Source organism: Salvelinus namaycush, chromosome 36, assembly GCF_016432855.1.
Source record: "Salvelinus namaycush isolate Seneca chromosome 36, SaNama_1.0, whole genome shotgun sequence".
Classification (NCBI taxonomy): Eukaryota; Metazoa; Chordata; class Actinopteri; order Salmoniformes; family Salmonidae; genus Salvelinus; species Salvelinus namaycush.
Genome location: NC_052342.1, coordinates 10,753,749 through 10,777,607, shown reverse-complemented (window position 1 = coordinate 10,777,607; position 23,859 = coordinate 10,753,749). Strand labels below are relative to the sequence as shown.

The following is a 23,859-nucleotide window of genomic DNA, read 5'->3' as shown; positions in this document are numbered from 1 at the left end:
AAGAGTATGTGTAAAGTGAAACGTGATTCTAGATATTGATTGACACAAGATGAAAGGCATAAATTACACTTAGTATTCATTCTCCCATGGTCAGAGCTTGTAGGAAATATCAGAATATTATGAAAATGTTAAGACTCACAATCTTTCCAAAGTAGACAGCCCGATGAAGGATCCATTCTTCAGTTCCTGAATTTTGTTGTTGCTTAAAATCCTGAAGGAAAAAAAGATACATCAACTTAATTTAAAGAATTCCTACAAATGTACAGCAGCTTCCAGCAGTAATTAGTATTAGCAGAATTTTAACTCAACGAAACTACATTTCACATACTAAAACGTGCTCATCACCTAACAAGAATGAGTCTACTTTGGACATTTGAAATTCCTTCAACACTGAAGAAAAGCCCAGCTCTAGTAATCCCATCCTATTGTCCCTCAACCCTCCATTCATGGAATGTTCTCTAGTGCCAGAAAGAGGCCAGGGGTAAAACAACTTTATCTTCTGCCCACCATGGTCTTTCATGATGCTAAACTGGTAGCATGTGTCTCTACGGGGTACAATTCATCCAGGTTGGTGAGATGTGAGAAAGTGGGTGGTTGCATACTTTCCGTCAACCCTCCTCCGCTTTGATGGTTAAAGGTATGATCCTTTGATCCAAAGCGGCGGTGACTCACTTTGAGATTGTTTCCAGAGTGCCACAAGAAGTAATTTGATGTAATGCTATACGCTTGATCGTAGACACCGGCAGTTCAGGTGTCTTGTCTTGACCTTCGATAATGAGACGCGTTGGCAACCAGGCATTATCTTTTTATTAGGGGCTAGATCCACATGTCACTGGTATTGCTAAATCTAGGTTCAGACTAGTCCTGGTCAGGGCAACAATGACTCAATGAAAGTATGCAGAACTTGTCTGAGAGAAATCTCATCTCTACATATGGTAAGATGCATCACCTCTATATACTATCAATCAGATAACAGAGAAAGCATTGTATAAAGTGCTTAAGTATTGTACTTATTGACCCCTTATGAATTTGAGAGAAGATGCTATCAGGTAATCAACTTTGTGAGGGCCAAATACATCACCAGGAGCACACTGCCGGCCCTCTCGGACATTTACAGCACCCGGTGTCACAGGAAGGCCAAGAAGATCATCAAGGACCTCAGCCACGACCTGTTCACCCAGCTATAAGGCGGAGACTGTACAGGTGCATCAAATCTGACACCGAGAGACTGAATCACAGTGTCTATCTCCAGGCCATCAGACTGTTAAATAGTCACCACTAGCCTGGCCTCCGCCCAGTACCCTGCCTTGAACCTTAGTCACTGTTACTAGCCAGTTACCACCCAGTACTCTACTCTGCACCTTAGAGACTGTTGCCCTATGTATATATTCATCGAACAATGGTCACTTTAATAATGTTTGGATACAGCTTTACACATTTCATACACTACCGTTCAAAAGTTTGGGGTCACTTAGAAATGTCCTTGTTTTTGAATGAAAAGCACAAAAAAATGTCCATTAAAATAACATCAAATTGATCAGAAATACAGTGTAGACACTGTTAATGTTGTAAATTACTATTGTAGCTGGAAATGGCAGATTTTTAATGGTATATCTTTATAGGCGTACAGAGGCCCATTATCAGCAACCATCACTCCTGTGTTCCAATGGCACGTTGTGTTAGCTAATCCAAGTTTATCATTTTAAAAGGCTAATTGATCATTAGAAAACCCTTTTGTAATTATGTTAGCACAGCTGAAAACTGTTGTTTTGATTAAAGAAGCAATACAACTGGTCTTCTTTAGACTAGTTTAGTATCTGGAGCATCAGCATTTGTGGGTTCGATTAAAGGCTCAAAATGACCAAAAACAAAGCACTTTCTTCTGAAACTCGTCAGTCTATTCTTGTTCTGAGAAATGAAGGCTATTCCATACGAGAAATTGTCAAGAAACTGAAGATCTCATATGCTGTGTACTACTTAGAGCAGCGCAAACTGGCTCTAATCAGACTAGAAAGAGGAGTGGGAGGCCCCAGGGCACAACTGAGCAAGAGGACAAGTACATTAGAATGTCTAGTTTGAGAAACAGACCCCTCAAATCCTCAACTGGCAGCTTCGTTAAATAGTACCCGCAAAACACCAGTCTCAACGTCAACACTGAAGAGGCGACTCCGGGATGCTGGCCTGGATGTCCTTTGGGTGGTGGACCCTTTTTGATACACACAGGAAACTGTTGAGCGTGAAAAACCCAGCAGCGTTGTAGTTCTTGACACACTCAAACCGGTGCGCCTGGCACCTACTACCATACCCCATTAAAAGGCATATTTTGTCTTGTCCATTCACCCTCTGAATGGCACACACACACAATCCATGTCTCAATTGTCTCAAGCCTTTAAAAAAAATGTAAGCCGTCTCCTCCCCTTCATCTATAGTGATTGAAGTGGATTCAACAAGTGACATCAATAACAGATCATAGCCTTCACCTGTTTTCACCTGGTCAGTCTTTGTCATAGAAAGAGCAGGTGTTCCTAATGTTTTGTATACTCAGTGTACATAGACTAATTCAACATCTTTCATTGAATCAGATGGTTCATTTATCACAAAACCCTTTGGTATTGACAATCACAAAGTAGGCAAACTTAGGAATGAAATGCCAACAACAAACTGTGAACCTTTTTTTGGGGCGGCAGGTAGCCTAGTGGTTAGAGTGTTGGGCCAGTAACCGAAAGGTTGCTAGGTCAAATCCCTGAGCTGACAAGGTAAAAATCTGTCGTTCTGCCCCTGAACAAGGCAGTTAACCCACTCTTCCTAGGCCTTCATTCATTTAAATAAAATACCTAATAAATGAATGAAAATAATTGTAATTTTGAATTCTGTAAAGTTAGTGTGGGTGAGGTAGAAAATTGTTGTCCATCAATAATGAGAAACCACCTGGTATTGACAACTTAGATGGAAAGCTACTGAAGATGGTAGCACACTATATTGGCACTCCTATTAGTCTTTTTTTTCCTCAGACCTGGAGGAAGTCAAAGTCATTCCAATACGCAACAATGGTAAAGCACCCCTTACTTGTTCTAAACAGCCGACCAATCAGTTTGCTGCCGACTTTTAGCAACATTTTGCAGAAACGTTATTTGACCGGATACTATTTATCTGTAAACAAATTAAAAGACTTTCAGCATGATTATAGAGAAGGGCACTCAGCATGCAATGTACTGACACAAATGACTGATGAATGGTTGAAAGAAATGTATAAGAAGAAGATTGTGGAAGCTGTACTGTCATTATTGACCTTAACCTGTTGCTGAAAAAATGTGTGTTATGGCTTTTCAACCTCAGATTGCCATATTGTGGATTCAGAGCTATATAATAGAACAGAGGGTTTTCTTTAATGGAAGCTTCTCTAATGTTAAACATCTAAAGTGTGGTTCTCTTGGCCCTCTACTCTTTTCTATTTTTACTAATAACCTGCCGCTGGCATTAAACAAAGACTGTATCTATGTAGGCTGATGATTCAACCCTATGCGCATCAGCAATCACAGCTAGTGAAACTGCAAACAAGGAGTTGCAGTCAGTTTTAGAATGGGTGGCGTGTTATAAACTACCCCTGAACATCTCGAAAACTAAAAGCCATTCCCTAAGTTCTAGACCTCAGATGAATCTGGTAATGAATAATATAATGTAGCTGTTGAGCAGACTAAATTACTTGGTGTTGCCTTGGACTGTAAACATTCATGGTCAAAACATATTGATTCAATGGTTGTAAAGATGGGGAGAGGTATGTCCGTGAGGAAGAGATTCGACACCACAATCCACAGAGCAAGTCCTCCAGGCTTTAGATTAATCTTATCTTGATTGCCTAGTCTTATGGTCAGGTGCTGCGAAGGAGGACCTAGTTAAGCTGCAGCTGGCTGAGAACAGAGCGGTAGGTGTTGCTCTTCACTGTAATCAGAGGGCTAATACTATGCATGCCAGTCTCTCCTGGCTAAAAGTAGAGGAGAGACTTACTGCATCACTTCTTTTTATAAGAAACATTGTTTTGAAAATTCCAAATTGTTTGCACAATCAATTTACACACAGCTCTGACACACACACTTTCTCCACCAGACATGCAGCCTTTTGTCTTTTCAGTCCCCAAATCCAGAACAAATTCAAGAAAACTTACAGTATTATATAGAGCCATGATTGCACAGAACTCCCTTCCATTTCATATTGCTCAAGTGAACAGCTAATAAACAGATAAAGCAACACCTCACGGCACAATGCCACTCCCCTATTTGACCTAGATATTTTGTGTGTTTATGTACTGATATGTGCAGGTGTGAAAGTATAATTAATTTCTTCCTGGAACAGGACCCCCTAAAAATGGTATGGGCCTAATCATAGAATTGCTATTAATTCAATAGGATCTCTGTGGGCCTAGTCGTAAAATATTTGTCATTTAACTTTAAAAACCTATTACCTTTTTTTGTGGCATAAACACAACCAGTCATGATGTTCTCATCTGATTGTCAAACAATCACTTCAAACGGGCTCCTTTACTATGCTACCCCCGCACGTTCATCCACTTGAAATATATTTCCAGCCTCAAAACAGTTGTGAATGGACTAGTCTAGGATACCAGTCTAGTTACACAAAACACCAAAAAGTGTAATGACATTTGGAGATTGTTATTAAGCCAGAATTAATGCATCCACTGCTGTCCACACGTGTCTGTGTGTCGGCCACTCATCTCTGCCTTGGCAAAATGTCTGTGTTCTCATCGAACCACATCGCATTTCGGAGCATAGGCTATACCACCCGTTTTCAAGTCCATTCGCTTTTCCATTCCTCTGACATGCGGTAATGATTGGTGTAAAAAGTGGTGTAATAGCCTACAGTTTTTGACATTTTGTTTTTATTATTGTGATTGACTCATGTACCGGACCGCCTTTACCCCTGGCTATGTGTGACGTTTTCATTTTAAGTAGTTCTTCCATTGAGCTGCTCTTGTCTATTAAATGTTCTGCATTATGTCACGTTTCATGTTTGTGTGGACCCCGGGAAGAATAGCTGCTAATGGGGATCCTAATAAAATACAATACAAAAAAAAAAAGTGATACATTTAATGAAAGTCTCATATTTAAGGGCGAAAAACCCTTGAAAGCTAAAACGGGAGAAGCCTCACAGAAACCATACAAATCGGGGAATTTAGGGTTTCAAGCTTCAATTACCAATGTTTTTTTTTTTTTTTTTTTTAATGGTGGCTTCAGCCAAAAGCATCAATTAATAGAGTGACCAATTAACAACAAAAACTGTTTTGACCAATGGGTAAAATAATGGTGTAGATAATCCTCTAAGAAAACCAATGGTCCAAACCGCTTGTCTCTATCACAATCCGTTCAAAAGTTGAGTTTTTACCCTTGCAGGATGGCCGGAATTAGGGTGACTAAATCAGAGGCCAGAGAAAAAAAAAGAGTGGTCAAAAATCCAACCTGGTCTCAGAACATTTCGTATTATTCCATTTAGTATGATATGTTACGTTTGCTATGGTTACATAAAACAGATGGTTACTTAAGGCAAAAACAAAAGGAAGGTGGTTGGTCGGGGTGGATGGGTGGGCGTATAACATCGAGTTCGAATCTCATCACGGACAACTTTAGCAACTTTTCCAACTACTTACTTCTACTTAGCATGTAAGCGAACCCTTCCCCTAACCTTAACCCCTAACCTAGACACCTAGCTAGAATTTGTAACATAAGTTTAGCAAATTCATAACATATTTAACATTTTGACAATTAGTAATATGTTGTACGTTTAGCAAACTCATAACATAATACGAATTGTAATTCTTAACATATCACACCAAATGAGTGATGGACATCCACAAATTAATACATACCATATGAAACGTAACATACTGTATCATACTAAATGGAGTGTTTCGCATTTACGTACAGAATAGCAAAAAAAGCTCTGAGACCAGGTAAAAGAATTTAAAGGAAAATTGCAGTGTCAGCTAGGCTGGATTCTGTGCAAGAATTAAGGCTACTGGCTACCTGACAGGCTCACTTTCCCGTTAAACTCGAATCCGCAGGAAATATACAATAGAGGTAAGACAGATATCAATTATGACATGACATGTAGTATTTTCATACTTTATTATACGCTTCTCATATCAATTACAAATTCCTGTTCTTTAGAATTAGATTTCACAAAATCAAGCGTCTCTCTGGAATGTCAACGGAGCACTGAGCGTAATTTTTATTTTCAAAGCCTTTCAAATTTAATTCAGCTCATGTCATGCAAATTTTGCAACCCGCTGAAACAACTTTGAAGACAAACACAAAATGTAAAATCCTCAAAACAAAACTGGACCGCTATGTCAACAGAGCTTGGTGCTTATTATCGGATGTATTAGGTTAAGATTTCCAACTTTTTAGAAAATATGTTTATATTGTTAGAGAATGACCCCACTGAATGATTCAGAATATTAATAATTATATTTGTCTTGGTAAAAATGTATTTTATAGCATAAGGAAGTGAATTTATATCACCAAAGTGCTTTTTCACCCAAAGTGGGTAAACAGGACACCCTACTATTAACAGTCATTGGTTTACTCTGAAAAACATTGGTCAGGGAAAATGTCCTGTGACAGAAGCAGTGTCATACATGTCAGAAGAAAAGCAAAGAGCAGGAAAAATGTTGGCCCCAAAACACACTTTCTTCAGATTTTTAAATCATGCTAGTCACCTTTCACAGTATAGTATGTTATTCAATAGTATGTTAACATCACTATTCAATTACTATGCCTTTGGAGGAAGAGGGTGTGAGAAGAGGGGGGGGGGGGGACACAACTGGCTTGTGGTCGCCCTATTTTTTGGCCTTCTGGAGGGGATGTGGTGGGTCACACACACACAACCAGTACCCACAACCCCCGGCCAGATTGGAGTCATTAAAGGGTGTTGAGGGCTAGCTTTATTACAGGGTTGGCCGGTGGAGACTCATTCGATTATTTCTCTTCCCTGCTAAAAACCCCTCAGAGAGGGAACACAAACAGTTCCTGTGTTTCATGGCTGGCCCGTGCAGACTTTCCTCTGTGCTGTAACTCCAGATGTCGGGGCTTGCTGAGGAACGAGACTGCAAAGTCTATCACAGCTCTCGACACGTACTGATGATACAGGCAGAGCCACAGGGGCCTCGCATAAAGTGCTCGGGTCGAGAAAATCTCATTTGCATTGAGGAATAACTGGTTTGACTGATTTATACAGCCTATTGGATATGGTTTAGGGAGGGATGGTCTAAAAATGTAATTCCATTGTGAATAAATAATAAGTAAAGTACATTAATGGTTTTGCACTGATGATAATGAGCACAAAGATGAAAGCAAGCAATGCTCCAAATGAATTACGTTTGTATATTTGTGGGGGGACGGGGACGGACTGTGCATACATGTATAACTTCGGATACACAAGTTCAATATATTCTCTCTCACAGGACCTGAGTGACATGTAGGCACATCCAGATCCAATTACAGCTTTGTTTATCCACAAATATCCCTGCTAGTTTCTTAGAAAACTGCATAAATTAGGTATACACTGGATTCAGAATTAAAATCGGCACAGCTATATTACAAATACACACACACTGTTCGGAATTCTTCAAGTCCGTCTAGATAAATATGCACTGCTAACCTTGTGACTCTCTGACTGTCAAAATAAATCTGTGTAAGAGAATTCTCCTGAGTCATGAGCTCTGTTCTCGCTCTTTTCCTTCGTCTCTCCCATGACTGGTGTGTGACCTCCGTGAAGGGAGCTGCTAAGTTCCCAGGACTGCAGAATAACTTGCATATAGTTTACCATAAACAACTTCCTCTAAACAGAGGGTGTTTATAGTTCTGTTGACCACTCATAATATTCACATCTTAATTGGGACAAGGGTTCTGCATTGTAGATGAATAGAGAAGCCTACGATGAAGAACAGATAGTCAACCTGTGCTGTAGAATCGATTTTGAAAAGTATGTCAAAGTAGGTCTATAGACTGTGCTGTTTCATACGTGAAAGCACAGTTGAAGTCGAAAGTTTACATACACCTTAGACAAGTCCAGGCTCTCTTTTTCAGAATTCCTGACATTTAATCCTTATAAAAATTCCCTGTCTTATGTCAGTTAGGATCACCACTTTATTTTAAGAATGTGAAATGTCAGAATAATAGTAGAGAGAATTATTTATTTCATCTTTTATTTCTTTCATCACATTCCCAGTGGGTCAGAAGTATACATACACTCAATTAGTATTTGGTAGCATTGCCTTTAAATTGTTTAACTTGGGTCAAATATTTTGGGTAGCCTTCCACAAGCTTCCCACAATAAGTTAGGTGAATTTTGGCCCGTTCCTCCTGACACGGAGCTGGTTTAACTGAGTCAGATTTGTAGGCCTCCCTGCTCACACACTCTTTTTCAGTTCTGCCCACAAATTTTCAATAGGATTGAGGTCAGGGCTTTGTGATGGCCACTCCAATACCTTGACTTTGTTGTCCTTAACTTAAGCCATTTTGCCACAACTTTGGAAGTATGCTTGGGGTCATTGTCCATTTGGAAGACCCATTTGCGACCAAGCTTTACCTTCCTGACTGATGTCTTGAGATGTTGCTTCAATATATCCATATAATTTTCCCTCCTCATGATGCCATCTATATTGGGAAGTGCACCAGTCCCTCCTGCAGCAAAGTACCCCCATGTTTGATACTGCCACCCCGTGATTCACAGTTGGGATGGTGTTCTTCGGCTTGAAAGCCTACCCATTTTCCTCCAAACATAACGATGGCCAAACAGTTCTATTTTTGTTTCATCAGACCAGAGGACACTTCTCCAAAAAGTACGATCTTTGTCCCCATGTGCAGTTGCAAACCATAATCTGGCTTTTTTATGGCGGTTTTGGAGCAGTGGCTTCTTCCTTGCTGAGCGGCCTTTCAGGTTATGTCGATATAGGACTCGTTTTACTGTGGATATAGATACTTTTGTATCTGTTTCCTCCAGCATCTTCACAAGGTCCTTTGCTGTTGTTCTGGGATTGATTTGCACTTTTCGCACCAAAGTAAGTTCATCTCTAGGAGACAGAACGCGTCTCCTTCCTGAGCGGTATGATGGCTGCATGGTCCCACGGTGTTTATACTTGCGTACTATTGTGTGTACAAATGAACGTGGTACCTTCAGGCGTTTGGAAATTGCTCCCAAGGATGAACCAGACTTGTAGAGGTCTAAAAGTTTTTCAGTCTCTCGGTCCCAGCGTTGATGCACCTGCACTGACCTCGCCGTCTGGATGATAGCGGGGTGAACAGGCAGTGGCTCGGGTGGTTGTTGTCCTTGATGATCTTTTTGGCCTTCCTGTGACATTGGGTGCTGTAGGTGTCCTGGAGGGCAGGTAGTTTGCCCCCGGTGATGCGTTGTGCAGACCTCACTACCCTTTGGAGAGCCTTATGGTTGTGGGCAGAGCAGTTACCGTACCAGGCGGTGATACAGCCTGACAGGATGCTCTCGATTGTGCTTCTGTAAAAGTTTGTGAGTGTTTTTGGTGACAAGCCAAATTTCTTCAGCCTCCTGAGGTTGAAGAGGCGCTGTTGCGCCTTCTTCCCCACGCTGTCTGTGTGGGTGGACCATTTCAGTTTGTCCGTGATGTGTACGCCGAGGAACTTAAAACTTTCCACCTTCTCCACTACTGACCCGTCGATGTGGATAGGGGGGTGCTCCCTCTGCTGTTTCCTGAAGTCCACAATCATCTCCTTTGTTTTGTTGACGTTGAGTGAGAGGTTACTTTCCTGACACCACACTCCGAGGGCCCTCACCTCCTCCCTGTAGGCCGTCTCGTCGCTGTTGGTAATCAAGCCTACCACTGTAGTGTCGTATGCAAACTTGATGATTGAGTTGGAGGTGTGCATGGCCACGCAGTCATGGGTGAACAGGGAGTACAGGAGAGGGCTGAGAACGCACCCTTGTGGGGCCCCAGTGTTGAGGATCAGCGGGGTGGAGATGTTGTTTCCTACCCTCACCACCTGGGGGCGGCCCGTCAGAAAGTCCAGGACCCAGTTGCACAGGGTGGGGGTCGAGACTAGAGATCGACCGATTAATCGGAATGGCCGATTAATTAGGGCCGATTTCAAGTTTTCATAACAATCGGAAATCAGACACCGATTTGGCCGATAAAAAAAAAAAAACATTTACACCTTTATTTAACTAGGCAAGTCAGTTAAGAACACATTCTTATTTTCAATGACGGCCTAGGAACGGTGGGTTAACTGCCTTGTTCAGGGGCAGACTGATAGATTTTTACCTTGTCAGCTCGGGGATTCGTCTCCAAATGGGCACATTTATAGGCCTACATTTGCGCATAGCCCGGGTAGCCCAGGCGTGCATTTATATGCGCAATCAGGTGTGCGTCTTCATTCAACATTGACAGGAGTGCTCCAAAAAAAGACAATGAATAAATTGACAAAACTCGCAAATGGAATGAAATAAACCAAAATGTTGTTCCTCACAAGTGTTGCATAGGTTGTGAGCTCTGCAAACAACATGTCCACTCCAACAATGAGAATATTAGTCTGTTACCAATAATAATAATAAATAGAATACATTAACAGAAATTACCGTAACCAAACAAGCATTGTAGAGCCTACATTATGGGAATTAACGGTAAATGAACTACTGGTGACCTACAGAATGTAATGGGGAATTGAGAGACACTAACAATCAAAGGGCAAACAGTTCACACAATGAAGTTACGAAACAATGAATGTGCACTGGCGGGAGGAAGCACATTCTGGAGAGAAGTGCCTTGTGCATCTTAGCCAAACTCACTTCTGCTTGGACCGTTCCATCCCTGCGGCCTCCGCAATTGATTATTCCACTGACACGAATCAGACAGCTGTCTTGTGTGCCATGAAATATATATATATATTTGCGACTGCTCAACTAAAAAAAAAAGAATCGCAGTCGACCAACAGCCTATCGACCAAACAATCAACCAGTCGACTAAATGGGGTCAGCCCTAAGAGAGATCCACACAAATCTCTCGTAATATGCTCTAATGTAATAGGGACTGTAAATCACAAGAAATGTAGCCTCTATCATACAAACCGTGCATGTCGTCAAGCCTAACTGACTGAACTCTCTCTCTATGGTTTCACCACCATTCCACCAAATCCATTGCGATAATTCCTCAGCAATAAATTTAAAAAACTCATAACATAACAGGCAAACTAATGTTCTGTTCTCCCCGTGCTCTTCAAGTGAAGCAAAGATCTTAAATGATAAAACACACCACCTACAATACGGCTATTCTTTCCCAGAATGGGCCTATCAGTCTCGAAGGTAAGGTTGCACTCTTTTCACAACAGAACATCCAGCCATTTGAAGTACATCGGCCCCAGGTTATTAGCACTAAAGTTAACCAGGGATTGAGTAAAAAAGAAAAAAGGTCAGCCACTATACAACCCCCCCAAAGGCAGTAGGCAACAACAAAAAAAAGCCTCGCAACACTTTCTTTATGCTTAGAAGGCTTAACAAAGGACGGCCTGAAGGAGAGCTGGAGCCCTTTAGAAACACAGGGGTAACAACGTTTCTGACGGCAATTGAGCTCATAAAAAAAGAAAAACCCTGCTAAAGAGACTCCACCATTCACTAAGCTCACACAGAGAGAGGGGATGGGTTGTGGTGGTGAAAGAAAAGGCGGGCTCAATAGCTGTGGTGCTGCTGAGCTTCAGGAGGAGCCTTACTTTAAGCCCTTTAGCTCTTGTCAGTCCATATTAAAGGGGAAACTATGAACATTCATCAAAAGTATCCGATTGAGATAGGAGGGTAGGCATCATATTACTTAATTACATCTGATGAAATGGCGGTTAAAGGTGACCCTGGCACTTTCTCTCCACTCCCTGAAACTGTGGTAACGACCAGAACGCTTGGGAGACCATAAGGAAACTCCTCAGAAATTCCCATAGATTATTCTTTAACTAAGTTATGAATTGGCAGCATGCGTATTGCGCAAAATTAAGGCCTGAATACTGTCTCGCATTTGGAAGGCAAATGCCTCGTCTTTAAAATAATTCACTGAGGTCACTTGTCATACAAGAACAGTCTATGCTGTGTCACTCTCCCACAGCTATAAGCCGGACAATATCTCCTTTTAATTCCAATGAGCTACGTTAAAGCATGTATAGAAAACAGTCACCTTACAGCTCCTTTACGTGCAAGGCAGAGGTCGACCGATTATGAATTTTCAACGCCGATACCGATTATTGGAGGACCAAAAAAAGCCTGTTTATATATATATATAAACACACACACATTTATTTTGTAATAATGACAATTACAACAATGCTGAATGAACAATGAACACTTATTTTAACTTAATATAATACATAAATAAAATCTATTTAGTCTCATATAAATAATGAAACATGCTCAATTTGGTTTAAATAATGCAAAAACAGTGTTGGAGAAGAAAGTAAAAGTGCAATATGTGCCATGTAAAAAAGCTAACGTTTAAGTTCCTTGCTCAGAACATGAGAACATATGAAAGCTGGTGGTTCAATATTCCCAGTTAAGAAGTTTTAGGTTGTAGTTAGGAATTGTGACGCGTCGACTATTCCTCTCTATACCATTTGTATTTCACATACCTTTGACTATTGGATGTTCTAATAGACACGTTAGTATTGCTAGCCTAAACTCAGGAGTTGATAGGCTTGAAGTCATAAACAGAGTGTGAATCAAGCATTGCTAAGAGGTGCTGGCAAACGCAGTAAAGTTTGAATGAATGCTTACAAGCCTGCTGCCGCCTACCACCGCTCAGTCAGACTGCTCTATCAAATCATAGACTTAATATTATAAACACAGAAATATGAGCCTTAGGTCATTAATATGGTCAAATCCGGAAACTATCATCGCGAAAACAAAACGTATATTCTTTCAGTGAAATACGGAACCGTTCCGTATTTTATCGAACGGGTGGCAACCCTAAGTCTAAATATTTCTGTTACATTGCACAACCTTCAATGTTCTGTCATAATTACGTACAATTCTGGCAAATTAGTTCGCAACAAGCCAGGCGGCCCAAACTGTTGCATATGCAAAATACAGGGCTAACAGACAAATGAATAGAAACCAAGAACTGGAGCCTTTCAGATAGACAAACAAGAAGGCCCACGTCCTTGTACAGAAATTCAGGTGCACATAAGACCAAGCCCAAATGAATAGCCTAGCCTTTGAACTTGAGGCCCAAGTATGGTCTGGCAAACCAAATGCTCAACAGGTCTGAGTGTGCAAGGAGAGACTGTGAGCCGCCTGGCTGTGAACAGTCAGCCGCCAGTCATTGCCTCGCCTTCGGGATTTGGTTCTCCTCTCCAAACATGACACAACAGCAATGGGAAACACAGGGGGCGTTGCGTTAACCCAAATGCGTGCCTGAAAAGCAAAAAAAACCTTTCTAGCCACCGGATATGCATGACAGCGTACTCTTGGGTACTAGTTACACAAGCACATCAAAAGGCTGCCGGCCTGCCAACTTCACCTTTTCATGTAGGAGCAGCTAAATAAATCAAGCGAACAACAGAAAGGATTCTACCTTCAGATGCCACAACTAAATTCAGCTCACTCATAACGTAAACAACGATGTCAAATATAGTGGCGAGAGAACGTAGGCTTATAACTTACTCGTCTTTGTTATGCATTTAAAACGTTTTATAAATGTAAAATGTAAATGTTTTTTACCGCAAGTTTCAAGTCAATCTATTATGGAGTTAGCTACTCCATTCTAAAAACATGGTCCACTGGCATTCACTGCAGGTTAAGTATTCAGGAAACTGGACGCATACCGGGCCATCCCCCATGATTCCCTGCTGCTGTGAACCTTGTGTTTACTGCTCCTAACTGTGTCGTGAAATCACACTTGCTTTTCCTGCAGCGGGGAGGAAATCCCTGCCTCGTGCTGACATCAGTTCCACACTCTTCGGTGGACTCCAGGTGTGCTCTGGGCTGCATAGTCAAGCCCAGGTGCCTGCTGGGAAGGACCCCAGAGGGGCTGCTCTAATGTAGGGTGAAACATGAACAGGTACAGCCTCACACACATGCGGTTGCGCATATACTCTTCAAACGACACACCTGAAATTAGCACACTGTGCGGAGGAAAGAAGCAAAGGTTATGCTAGCACGAGGCCTCATTTCACAAAACACTTTTCTGACAAGAGAACAAGCTGGTTGTGTCAATGAGTTTGTGTCATTTCTCTCAGATTCCTTTGGCATGCAGTATCAGTTGGAGAGTCCAAATGCTGGGAATGCAGCACTCATCCTTTCTCCACAGAGACATTCAGCAGCCTGAACTCAGAGAGAACCACGCTGGATAAATGGATGCATTCCACAACAGGGTCCCCAAATACTTTCCCTATGAACCTAATGAGTTTGACTTTTAAACCAATCAAGGTTTTCCAGCCATTTTGATTACAAACTATGTCCAACTAACATTTTTCTAAATCATAGTGCTTAGTTACTCTGACTAAAATGTCTAGATGAATTTCGTTGATGATTCAAGAAAGTTTTAAACTTGTCTTTGTTATTCGCTTTAAAGCTGCAATATGCTGAAATTGCTTCACCATTTACTGGTTGCTAAAAAAAAATTGAAGTCTGTCTTATTTCAATTTATGTGACAAAACAAGCAGTCTGGATAGAGTATCATTGTACCATCTAAACCGCTGTGAAATGTTTTCTATAACCAAAAATATTATATTTTCAGCTGTTTGAAGCTCGTGTACAAAACCAAAAGAAGCAAAAAAAAAAAAAAAAAAATCGGAGCGGGAAGCATAGAAATATTGCACATAGAATAGATCTACTGCTTCTTAGACTTGCTTTCAATGAAAATGAGAGACCTATAACTCACATTTCTGTGAATTTAGTCAGTTTTCCCAAAAAGTTACATATTGTAGCTTTAACTGAGAGCTGCTCAGTTTGGCTAAAGGTCAGATGATCCCTCCAGACAGGAAACAGGAAGTGTGTGGGTCAAAGAGAGGGAAGGTATGATTAATGGGTCTCTAATTACACCCAACATGAATCACTGCATCGGACCAAGTCTTTAATGTACTGACAAGCAGGTCTGTCAATAGACTATTTCAAATCTCCCAAATAACAAGTCTGGAAAGGGACTGGTAACGATGCACCAAATCAACATATTTAGAACATGTTATGGTGGTTTCGCAGACCCTAGACCAGTGGTTAAGGCTGGATACGATTGTGTGAACTCTGTCCAGAAACATCCATTATCTGCACAAGTCAGAGGTAGCTCCAGATAAGCCATTCCCTGAGATAATGGCGTGGTAATCCAAACTAAACCAGATAGAAAGGTTTATTTACCCACAATGGTGGGTCTGACAAAGGTCATCTTGACATAGAAATTTCACTGGGGAAAAGTTGTAACTTTTGCATACCACGGACTTAAAGATGAAATGCCCACAAAACAATCAATGTATGTGGTGTGTTTAACCAGAAGTTAAGGACTATCTTATTGGCAGTCCATTTTTCAAAATAAATCGAAAGTGCCATCCAAATTTCCTTACACTATCAATTTAGTTTTTTGCACTTTCTCTCCTCCCAACTTTAGCTTTTGGGGCCAGAAGGCAGGGTGAACTTCTTGACCCCACAGAACAAGAGCGAGAGGTAGTAGGGCATGACTGGGACCTACGGTGTCCAGGCAGGGGGAAGTGATTGATTTTCAGGGTCAGGGAAGGTCGGGTGGAGCAGCAGGGACCCTGCCTGGGATCAGGTCAGTCCAGGCCCAGTGTCCAGACCGCTGTTAACCCCTCTGACAGGACACAGAGAGGTCGTAAACCAGCCCCTTAACCACTAGGCATGCTGATCTTACAAGCCATAAACAAACACCCCTAAAATGTAGCAGCCAAAAAGAGAGCGCGGTTTCATGGAAAGCGGTCACTTTCATCTGGACAGAGTTGCAGTGAGTCTATTTGACGGAAACCTTGAAATCCTGAAGACCTACCGCCATTATTCCCGAAATCTGTTGACAAACACTTTAAGAGACCCGTGGGGAAGTTTAGTGGGAAACCCATAGGAATGCCGGAGAACGTTGCAATTTGTGCAATCTCATTAGCGCTCTTGTTCTGCGGTGACCAACTCTCAGACCTTAAATCACGGAGCTTGGTTCAATGCTCAAGACAGGAATATGTTTCCACTCCCAATCAATCACTGTCGGGCGGAACAAAATGATGGCCCTCCAAGCAGTTGAGCTCATTGTAAGGAAAAAAGAAAGATTGCATACCATGACGGGGGTAATAACATCTCAATCAGTCACTGACTTAACCAAATTCATGCCTAGTCAGAGTAGAAAAATAATCCTTGAGGAACTACAAGCTTCTTTGGAGGAACTTAAAAAAATGAAGAAGAAAAAGCAACAATCTCCCACCCACATCAATCCACACCTACATCCTCCGTTTTAACGTTATAGAGGCCCACGTACAACCACTAAACCTAATTCCTTGCATTCTTTCCTCCTATTTTTGGAAGAGGCCACTAGAAGAGAGACAACTGTACCAATGAGGCTTTGATACATGCTTGACGTAGCCCCTTGAAAAGACATCCCATCACGTGGTTTGTCATTAATTTAGCTCCGTACAAAAAAAAGGCCCCCGACACAACATAGATCAAATTAGGCAAAGGCTCAACCTTTCATCAACCAAGTCACAATAAAAGGCCTTTTCCATCTCTTGGGCCATTCAAATGAGGTATTAGTGTAGAGTACTAGTATAACGAACTGATGCTCTTGGCTGGTGTAGACTCAAAAACACTTCAGTCTTCTCTCCATCGGGGTAACTGCATGTGCAATATGCTGTGGTGGTTTAATGGTACACACAGTGTGGTTGCATTACACAAATAGCTGTGTTGTGGCAATGAAAATTATTACCAACCACACACTAGATGTGTTCAACAATCTCAGTATATGTGTCTGCTCAGCCTATATAAATACCCTTGGGATGCCATACAGGTATACACTGCATTTACCATATTAAAACTGTATTCTGGTCACTGACATTTCCATCATACAGGAGTAGTTATAGTGAGACATGACAATGACATCTGTTAGAAAGGATACTATTATTGTTATACAGCTGACAGGGGATGGACATGATGCAGTAAAGCTACACATGAAATAGTGACCTCTGTATCCTTGACACAAGCAGGAAATAAATGTGGAAATTGAGCAAATAGAGATGACTAAACTGCTTGGAGTAACCCTGGATTGTAAACTGTCATGGTCAAAACATATTGATACAACAGTAGCTAAGATGGGGAGAAGTATGTCCACAATAAAGCGCTGCTCTGCCTTCTTAACAGCACTATCAACAAGGCAGGTACTACAGGCCCTAGTTTTGTCGCACCTCGACTACTGTTCAGTCGTGTCGTCAGGTGCCACAAAAAGGGACTTAGGAAAATTGCAATTGGCTCAGAACTGGGCAGCACGTCTGGCTCTTGGATGAACACTGAGAATTTATATGAATCATATGCATGTCAATCTCTCCTGGCTCAAAGTGGAGGAGAGATTGACTTCATCACTACTTGTATTTATGATGCACCTAGCTGTCTTTTTGAATTATTGGTACCCCGCTCGGACAACATTGCATACCCCACAATACGTCTCTTCACAGTCCCCAAGTCCAGAACAGACTATGGGAGGCGCACAGTACTATATAGAGCCATGACTACATGGAACTCTATTCCACATCAAGCAACTGATGCACGCAGTAGAATCAGATTGACAAAACAGATAAAAACACTATGGAACTGCAGGGACGGTAAAGCAACACAAACATAGGCACATGTATACACCCACACGATAACATACGCACTATACACATACATGGATTTAGTACTGTAGATATGTGGTAGTGGTTGAGTAGGGGCCTGACGGCACACAGTGTGCTGTGAAAACCTGTGACTGTATTGTAATGTTTTTAAAATTGTATAGACTGCCTTAATTTTGCTGGACCCCAGGAAGAGTATCTGCTGCCTTGGCAGCAGCTAATGGGGATCCATAATAAATAACATTTGTAAGGGCAGGATCATTTTATTTGAGCTGTAATGTACAGTATGTGTATGTCAGTCGTTGAATTCATCAGCAGAACTTAGTGATTAACCTAAACATACCCAAACTAGGTCAGTGTAAAACTAACAAGATATAGCTGGCTATTAGCTAATTGAAGAATTCTGCAGTTGGGATGTTATGCCAGTTGTGTTGGCCTGAAAGTTGAATAGTAGTTGGCCTCAACAGAAAGAATAAAGTGCAGGTAATAAACAAGACAAACATTTGGCGGTTTGGTTATTTCTGTGTGCCCAAGTTGTTCCAAACAAGGGGACAGCATAATTATTTTGTTGATGCGATTTATACTTACAACGTGACTGTTCTGTTGGGGAAGGAGTCCGGGGGTAACACCTGATGGAGTTCCATATTGCTACAGACCACTTTCCTATCCGCCGTGGCCACCGACTGTGTGCTTTTCCCTGCGGTTTTTGAACGTTCATCATATGATTTACAATCATATGATAGCGCAGATCCATCGCCACTGAGTAGCAAAACAAGTAACAATTGCAACAAATCCACCGCGTTTACCCTCATTTTAAATGAGATGTTAAGATAATTAGGCTACTGAAGCATATGTAGAGACAAGTATATATTAATATCAAGTAGCGTGGAAGGCAGGGATTTATGGTCGTACTATGAAATGGTCTGGCACAAATAGGGTACTGTTAAAATGGTAAGCCAAAACGTCCTTCAGAATATTCTGAGCTTCAGTCATGTTGCAAACATATTGTCCACCATAATGTGGATTTCCCCCTCCATTTATTGCAAAGGTTTCGATTTGTGTTCGGCGTCAATTAATCCGAGAGAGGGTCTATACATCCTTTGTTTGCCAAAATACACGATTTATAATTCAATTTCTTTATCGGGTCTTTGCTGCCTTCCGGGAAAAAAACATTCACTTGTAATTGTAACGATTTTTCTAGGCTACACAATTTGACTTAAACGATTGAGAAAATATTTTCTTTGTCGCCAATAGCGCGGATCCAAGTGAGAATTTTGCCTACTCCACCAAGAGACAGCTGCAGTCATCCAAAGATAACACACTAACTTAATGAAATCTGATCACGCCTAAACTTTAAAAATGTCCTCCCTAAAATAACTGATCCCGAGAGGCGTAAACTGCCACACATTTAAATAGCCTTACAACTAACTAAAACATCTGTAAGCAACTTTTCACTTTAGGCGTCCATCGAGTCCAGTTGTTGGTGCAAAAGGAAATCATAGCACTCCTAAAAAACGAAAGAAAGAAACATATTCCCACTCGAGTTAGTCAGTAATGTGAAGAAATTCTTCCAAGTTTAAATAGATATCCATAATTGCTGTCCTCGTCTCTCTCTTTGAAAGTATTCATTGGCTTCATTTCCGTTGAGAACTCTTCTCTCACAGTCTTGACCCGGGCTCCATGTTGCATACATTTACAGCCACTGACGTCACTCTACAGGCAATACAGACTGCCTCTTGTCTCCCATTCTATCTGCTGCTCAGGTTTACATTTTACGTGCCGGTGAAGAAAAAGATGAAACACAATAAAAGGTAAACAAAGCAAAATTGTGCACCCATCAATTATAGAGAAAAAAAACCTATTTTCTTTAATTGAATGGAAAATAGATATGCCTAGCCATATTGACCATGAAAAATATCCCGTATTGGTCCTTGAACTTTTGAGCATTCCCGAGTGACAAATATATATTCTTGAATATTCCTAGAAAATAATTTAATGTTGTCAAGCTTTAGGCTACATCACAAATCAGGGAATGTCAGTTAATAACATGTATTGCCCCTCTCCTTGATAGACCGAACAAACAGTTTTTTTTATAAAAAAATGTATTGCACCTTTATTTAACCAGGTAGGCCAGTTGAGAACAAGTTCTCATTTACAACTGCGACCTGGCCAAGATAAAGCAAAGCAGTACGACAAAAACAACAACACAGAGTTACAGTCAATAACACAAAAGAAAAATAGAAAAATAGAAAAATCTATGTACAGTGTGTGCAAATGTAGAAGAGTAGGGAGGTAAGGCAATAAATAGGCCATAGTGGCGAAAATAATTACAATTTAGCATTAATACTGGAGTGATAGATGTGCAGATGATGATGTGCAAGTAGAGATACTGGGGTGCAAAAGAGCAAGAGGGTAAGTAATAATATGGGGATGAGGTAGTCGGGTGTGCTATTTACAGATTGGCTGTGTACATGTACAGTGATCGGTAAGCTGCTCTGACAGCTGATGCTTAAAGTTAGAGAGGGAGATATAAGACTCCAGCTTCAGAGATTTTTGCAATTCGTTCCAGTCATTGGCAGCAGAGAACTGGAAGGAAAGGCGGCCAAAGGAAGTGTTGGCTTTGGGGATGACCAGTGCAATATACCTGCTGGAGCGCATGCTACGGGTGGGTGTTGCTATGGTGACCAGTGAGCTGAGATAAGGCGGGGCTTTACCTAGCAAAGACTTATAGATGACCTGGAGCCAGTGGGTTTGGCGACGAATATGTAGTGAGGGCCAGCCAACGAGAGCATACAGGTCGCAGTGGTGGGTAGTATATGGGGCTTTGGTGATAAAACGGATGGCACTGTGATAGACTATATCCAGTTTGCTGAGTAGAGTGTTGGGGGCTATTTTGTAAATGACATCGCCGAAGTCAAGGATCGGTAGGATAGTCAGTTTTACGAGGGTATGTTTGGCGGCATGAATGAAGGAGGCTTTGTTGCGAAATAGGAAGCCAATTCTAGATTTAATTTTGGATTGGAGATGTGAGTCTGGAAGGAGAGTTTACAGTCTAACCAGACACCTAGGTATTTGTAGTTGTCCACATATTCTAGGTCAAAACCATCCAGAGTAGTGATGCTATGGGTGGGTGTTGATTTGGATATGTAGATTTGTTGACAGATAAATCCTTTCTCATCCTTGGGTAAAATGTATTTGGTAACACTTTACATACTCTTGGTGCTATATGCGTAGTTATACTGCAATGACTACAGTAACAACATTGTTGTTATATAGCAATTTAATTTGTGTAATCAAATGCAATTTTTTAAATGGTATGTAACAACATAACAATACTTCATTGTTGTTACTAGTGTTATAATAGCATGAGTACCCGTCTACCTACACATGTCTACCTTGATAACAATGCAGCCAAGACAATTAAACAATGCTTTCCTTTTCAAATGTAATAAAAGCAGTTCTTTGCGATGCACCCCCTCTCTCTTTTAGTTCATCCAGCATTGTATCTCCTCTCTTTCTGTGTTCCTTCACACAAAGCTTCTCAAACAAGTTCAGACTAGCTTTTCAATGGGCAATAGCCATGGAAAGCCAGAGTCAGTCAGAGAGGAAAACACCATATAAGAATTCACATGTGCAGTACTACAATACCCTTGTGTAACACTCATGCAGAGCCAACCTGTCTTCACTCATCTTTTCTATGATGGGGTAAATTGAGCATCTTGGTTTTAGAAGAGCGACAGACGGACAGACAGACACAGAAAGAGAAACAGAGAGACATACAGAGACAGACAGACAGAGAGACAGAAAGACAGACAGACAAAGTAACACAATTATCTCAGGAAACCTCATACCCCTGGGCTACGCAGCTTTTACTTCCATTAGTCTTGTTTGTTTTCAGGCTCACACAGGACTTTGACGTCCACTGAAAGAAGGCTGTCTGCAAACATACGGACAACAGCTATTGTAGTAACAGATTTTCCTGGAGACAAAGCAAGGAGTGCTTCAGGATGACACAATTAAATGTATTGATGAGGCGGTGGCCTTCAATATTTACTAACAAGAGACCAAAATAAGGTAACATAACAAGACAATTATTTGAAATAATGTAATATGAGTAATGTAAAATGACTGTAATTTATCTATTTCTCCAGATGCAGGACTTACTCCTATTATATTACCCATAAACTATGCAAATTGTCACTATGGTCCAAAGAATGTCTGTTATGGATAGTATGCAATGACTGGTAATTTGATTACTAGATTGTGCTATCCCTATAGAGGACAGAGGACTAGTCACATGCCTGATCATGAATGATTCAGGTCATCTCACTCTCTGGGTTATTTTTTTAATCAATGGACTCCTGGGACAACTGTTGTGAGGTAGCCTATAACTAATGCATTTATGAATATATATATTTTTTAAATCAAATTCAGCCAGGGTACAGGACAGGTAACAAGTGATTAATGAGCAATGTGCGGATTCACAGATAAATAGAGTGCCTTCAGGAAGTATTCATACCCCTTGACTTATTCCACATTTTGTTGAGTTACAGCCTAAATTCAAAATGGATTTAATAGATTTTTCTCTCTCACACATCTACAAACAATACCTCATAATTACAAAGCAAAAACATGTTTTTAGAAATGTTTTCAAATTTATTGAAAATAAAATACAGAAATATCAAATTTGTATAATTATTCACACCCCATGAGTAAATACATGTTAGAATCACCTTTGGCAGCGATTACAGCTTTGAGTCTTTCTCTGTAAGTCTCTAAGAGCTTTGCACATCTGGATTGTACAATATTTACACATTATTGTTTTTCAAATTCTTCAAGCTCTGTCAAGTTGATTGTTGATCATTGCTGACTGCAATTTTCAAGTCTTGCACTAGATTTTCAAGCCAATTTAATTCAAAACTGTAACCAGTCCACTCAGGAACATTCAATGTCATCTTGGTAAGAAACTCCAATGTATATTTGTGTCACGTTCCTGACCTGTTTTCTGTTTTGTAGGTGTGTAGTCGGTCAGGGCGTGAGTTGGGGTGGGCATTCTATGTTATGTGTATCTATGTTGGTTAATGGGTTACCTGATATGGTTCTCAATTAGAGGCAGGTGGTTTACGTTTCCTCTGATTGAGAGCCATATTAAGGTAGGTTGTTTCACATTGTTTGTTGTGGGTGGTTGTCTCCTGTGTCCGTATATGTTACCACACGGGACTGTATCGTTTGTTTGTAGTCGTGTACCTGTTCGTGCGTTCTTCGTTATATGTAAGTTCACATGTTTTAGGTCAGTCTACGTTCGTTTGTTGTTTTGTAATTTTCCAAGTGTTTTTCGTGTTCGTCTTTGACTTCAGTTAATAAATCATTATGTCATCATACCTCGCTGCACATTGGTCTTCCGATCCCTCTCTCCTCTCCTCGTCCGAGGAGGAGGAAGAGCTAGAGAGTCGTTACAGAACCACCCACCTCTCAAGGATCAAGCAGCGGGGAAAAGGGCAGCGACAGCAACCGCAGAAATCCCAGGATTCATGGACATGGGAGGAGATCTTGAACGGAGAAGGACCCTGGGCACAGGCTGGGGAGTATCGCCGCCCCAAAGCTGAGCTGGAGGAAGCGAAAGCTGAGCGGCGGCGATATGAGGAGGCAGCAAGGCAGTGAGACAGGTACGAGAGGCAGCCCCATAATTTTTTTGGGGGGGGCTAGAAAGGAGTGTGGCTAAGCCAGGTAGCAGACCTGAGCGCACTTCTCGTGCTTATTATAAGCAACGCGTCACTGGTCAGGCACCGTGTTATGCGGTTAAGCGCACGGTGTCGCCAGTGCGTGCCCATAGCCCGGTGCGCTATAGGGCAGCCCCCCGAAAGTGTCGTGTGAGTGTGGGCATCCAGCCGGGGCGTATTGTGCCTGCTCAGCGCGTCTGGTCTCCGGTACGCAGTTTCGGTCCAGGGTATCCTGCGCCGGCTCTGCGTGCTGTGTCTCCGGGGCGCTGGGAGGGTGCAGTGCGTCCTATGCCTACGCTTCGCTCGTACCG

General features: G+C 41.4%; 1 protein-coding gene across 1 annotated transcript in view; it reads right to left on the bottom strand.

Annotated features, from left to right (window-relative positions):
* The window catches only part of LOC120030455 (adhesion G protein-coupled receptor A3-like), a 52,058-nt gene extending 32,548 nt beyond the window's left edge, over positions 1-19,510 (bottom strand). The window contains exons 1-2 of the mRNA XM_038975867.1: positions 18,417-19,510; positions 140-211 (exon numbers count right to left, since the gene is read on the bottom strand). Coding sequence (XP_038831795.1) covers positions 140-211; positions 18,417-18,640 — 296 coding nt within the window. The 5' untranslated portion in view covers positions 18,641-19,510. The remainder of the gene's footprint in view (positions 1-139; positions 212-18,416) is intronic.
* Positions 19,511-23,859: the final 4,349 nt, after the last annotated feature.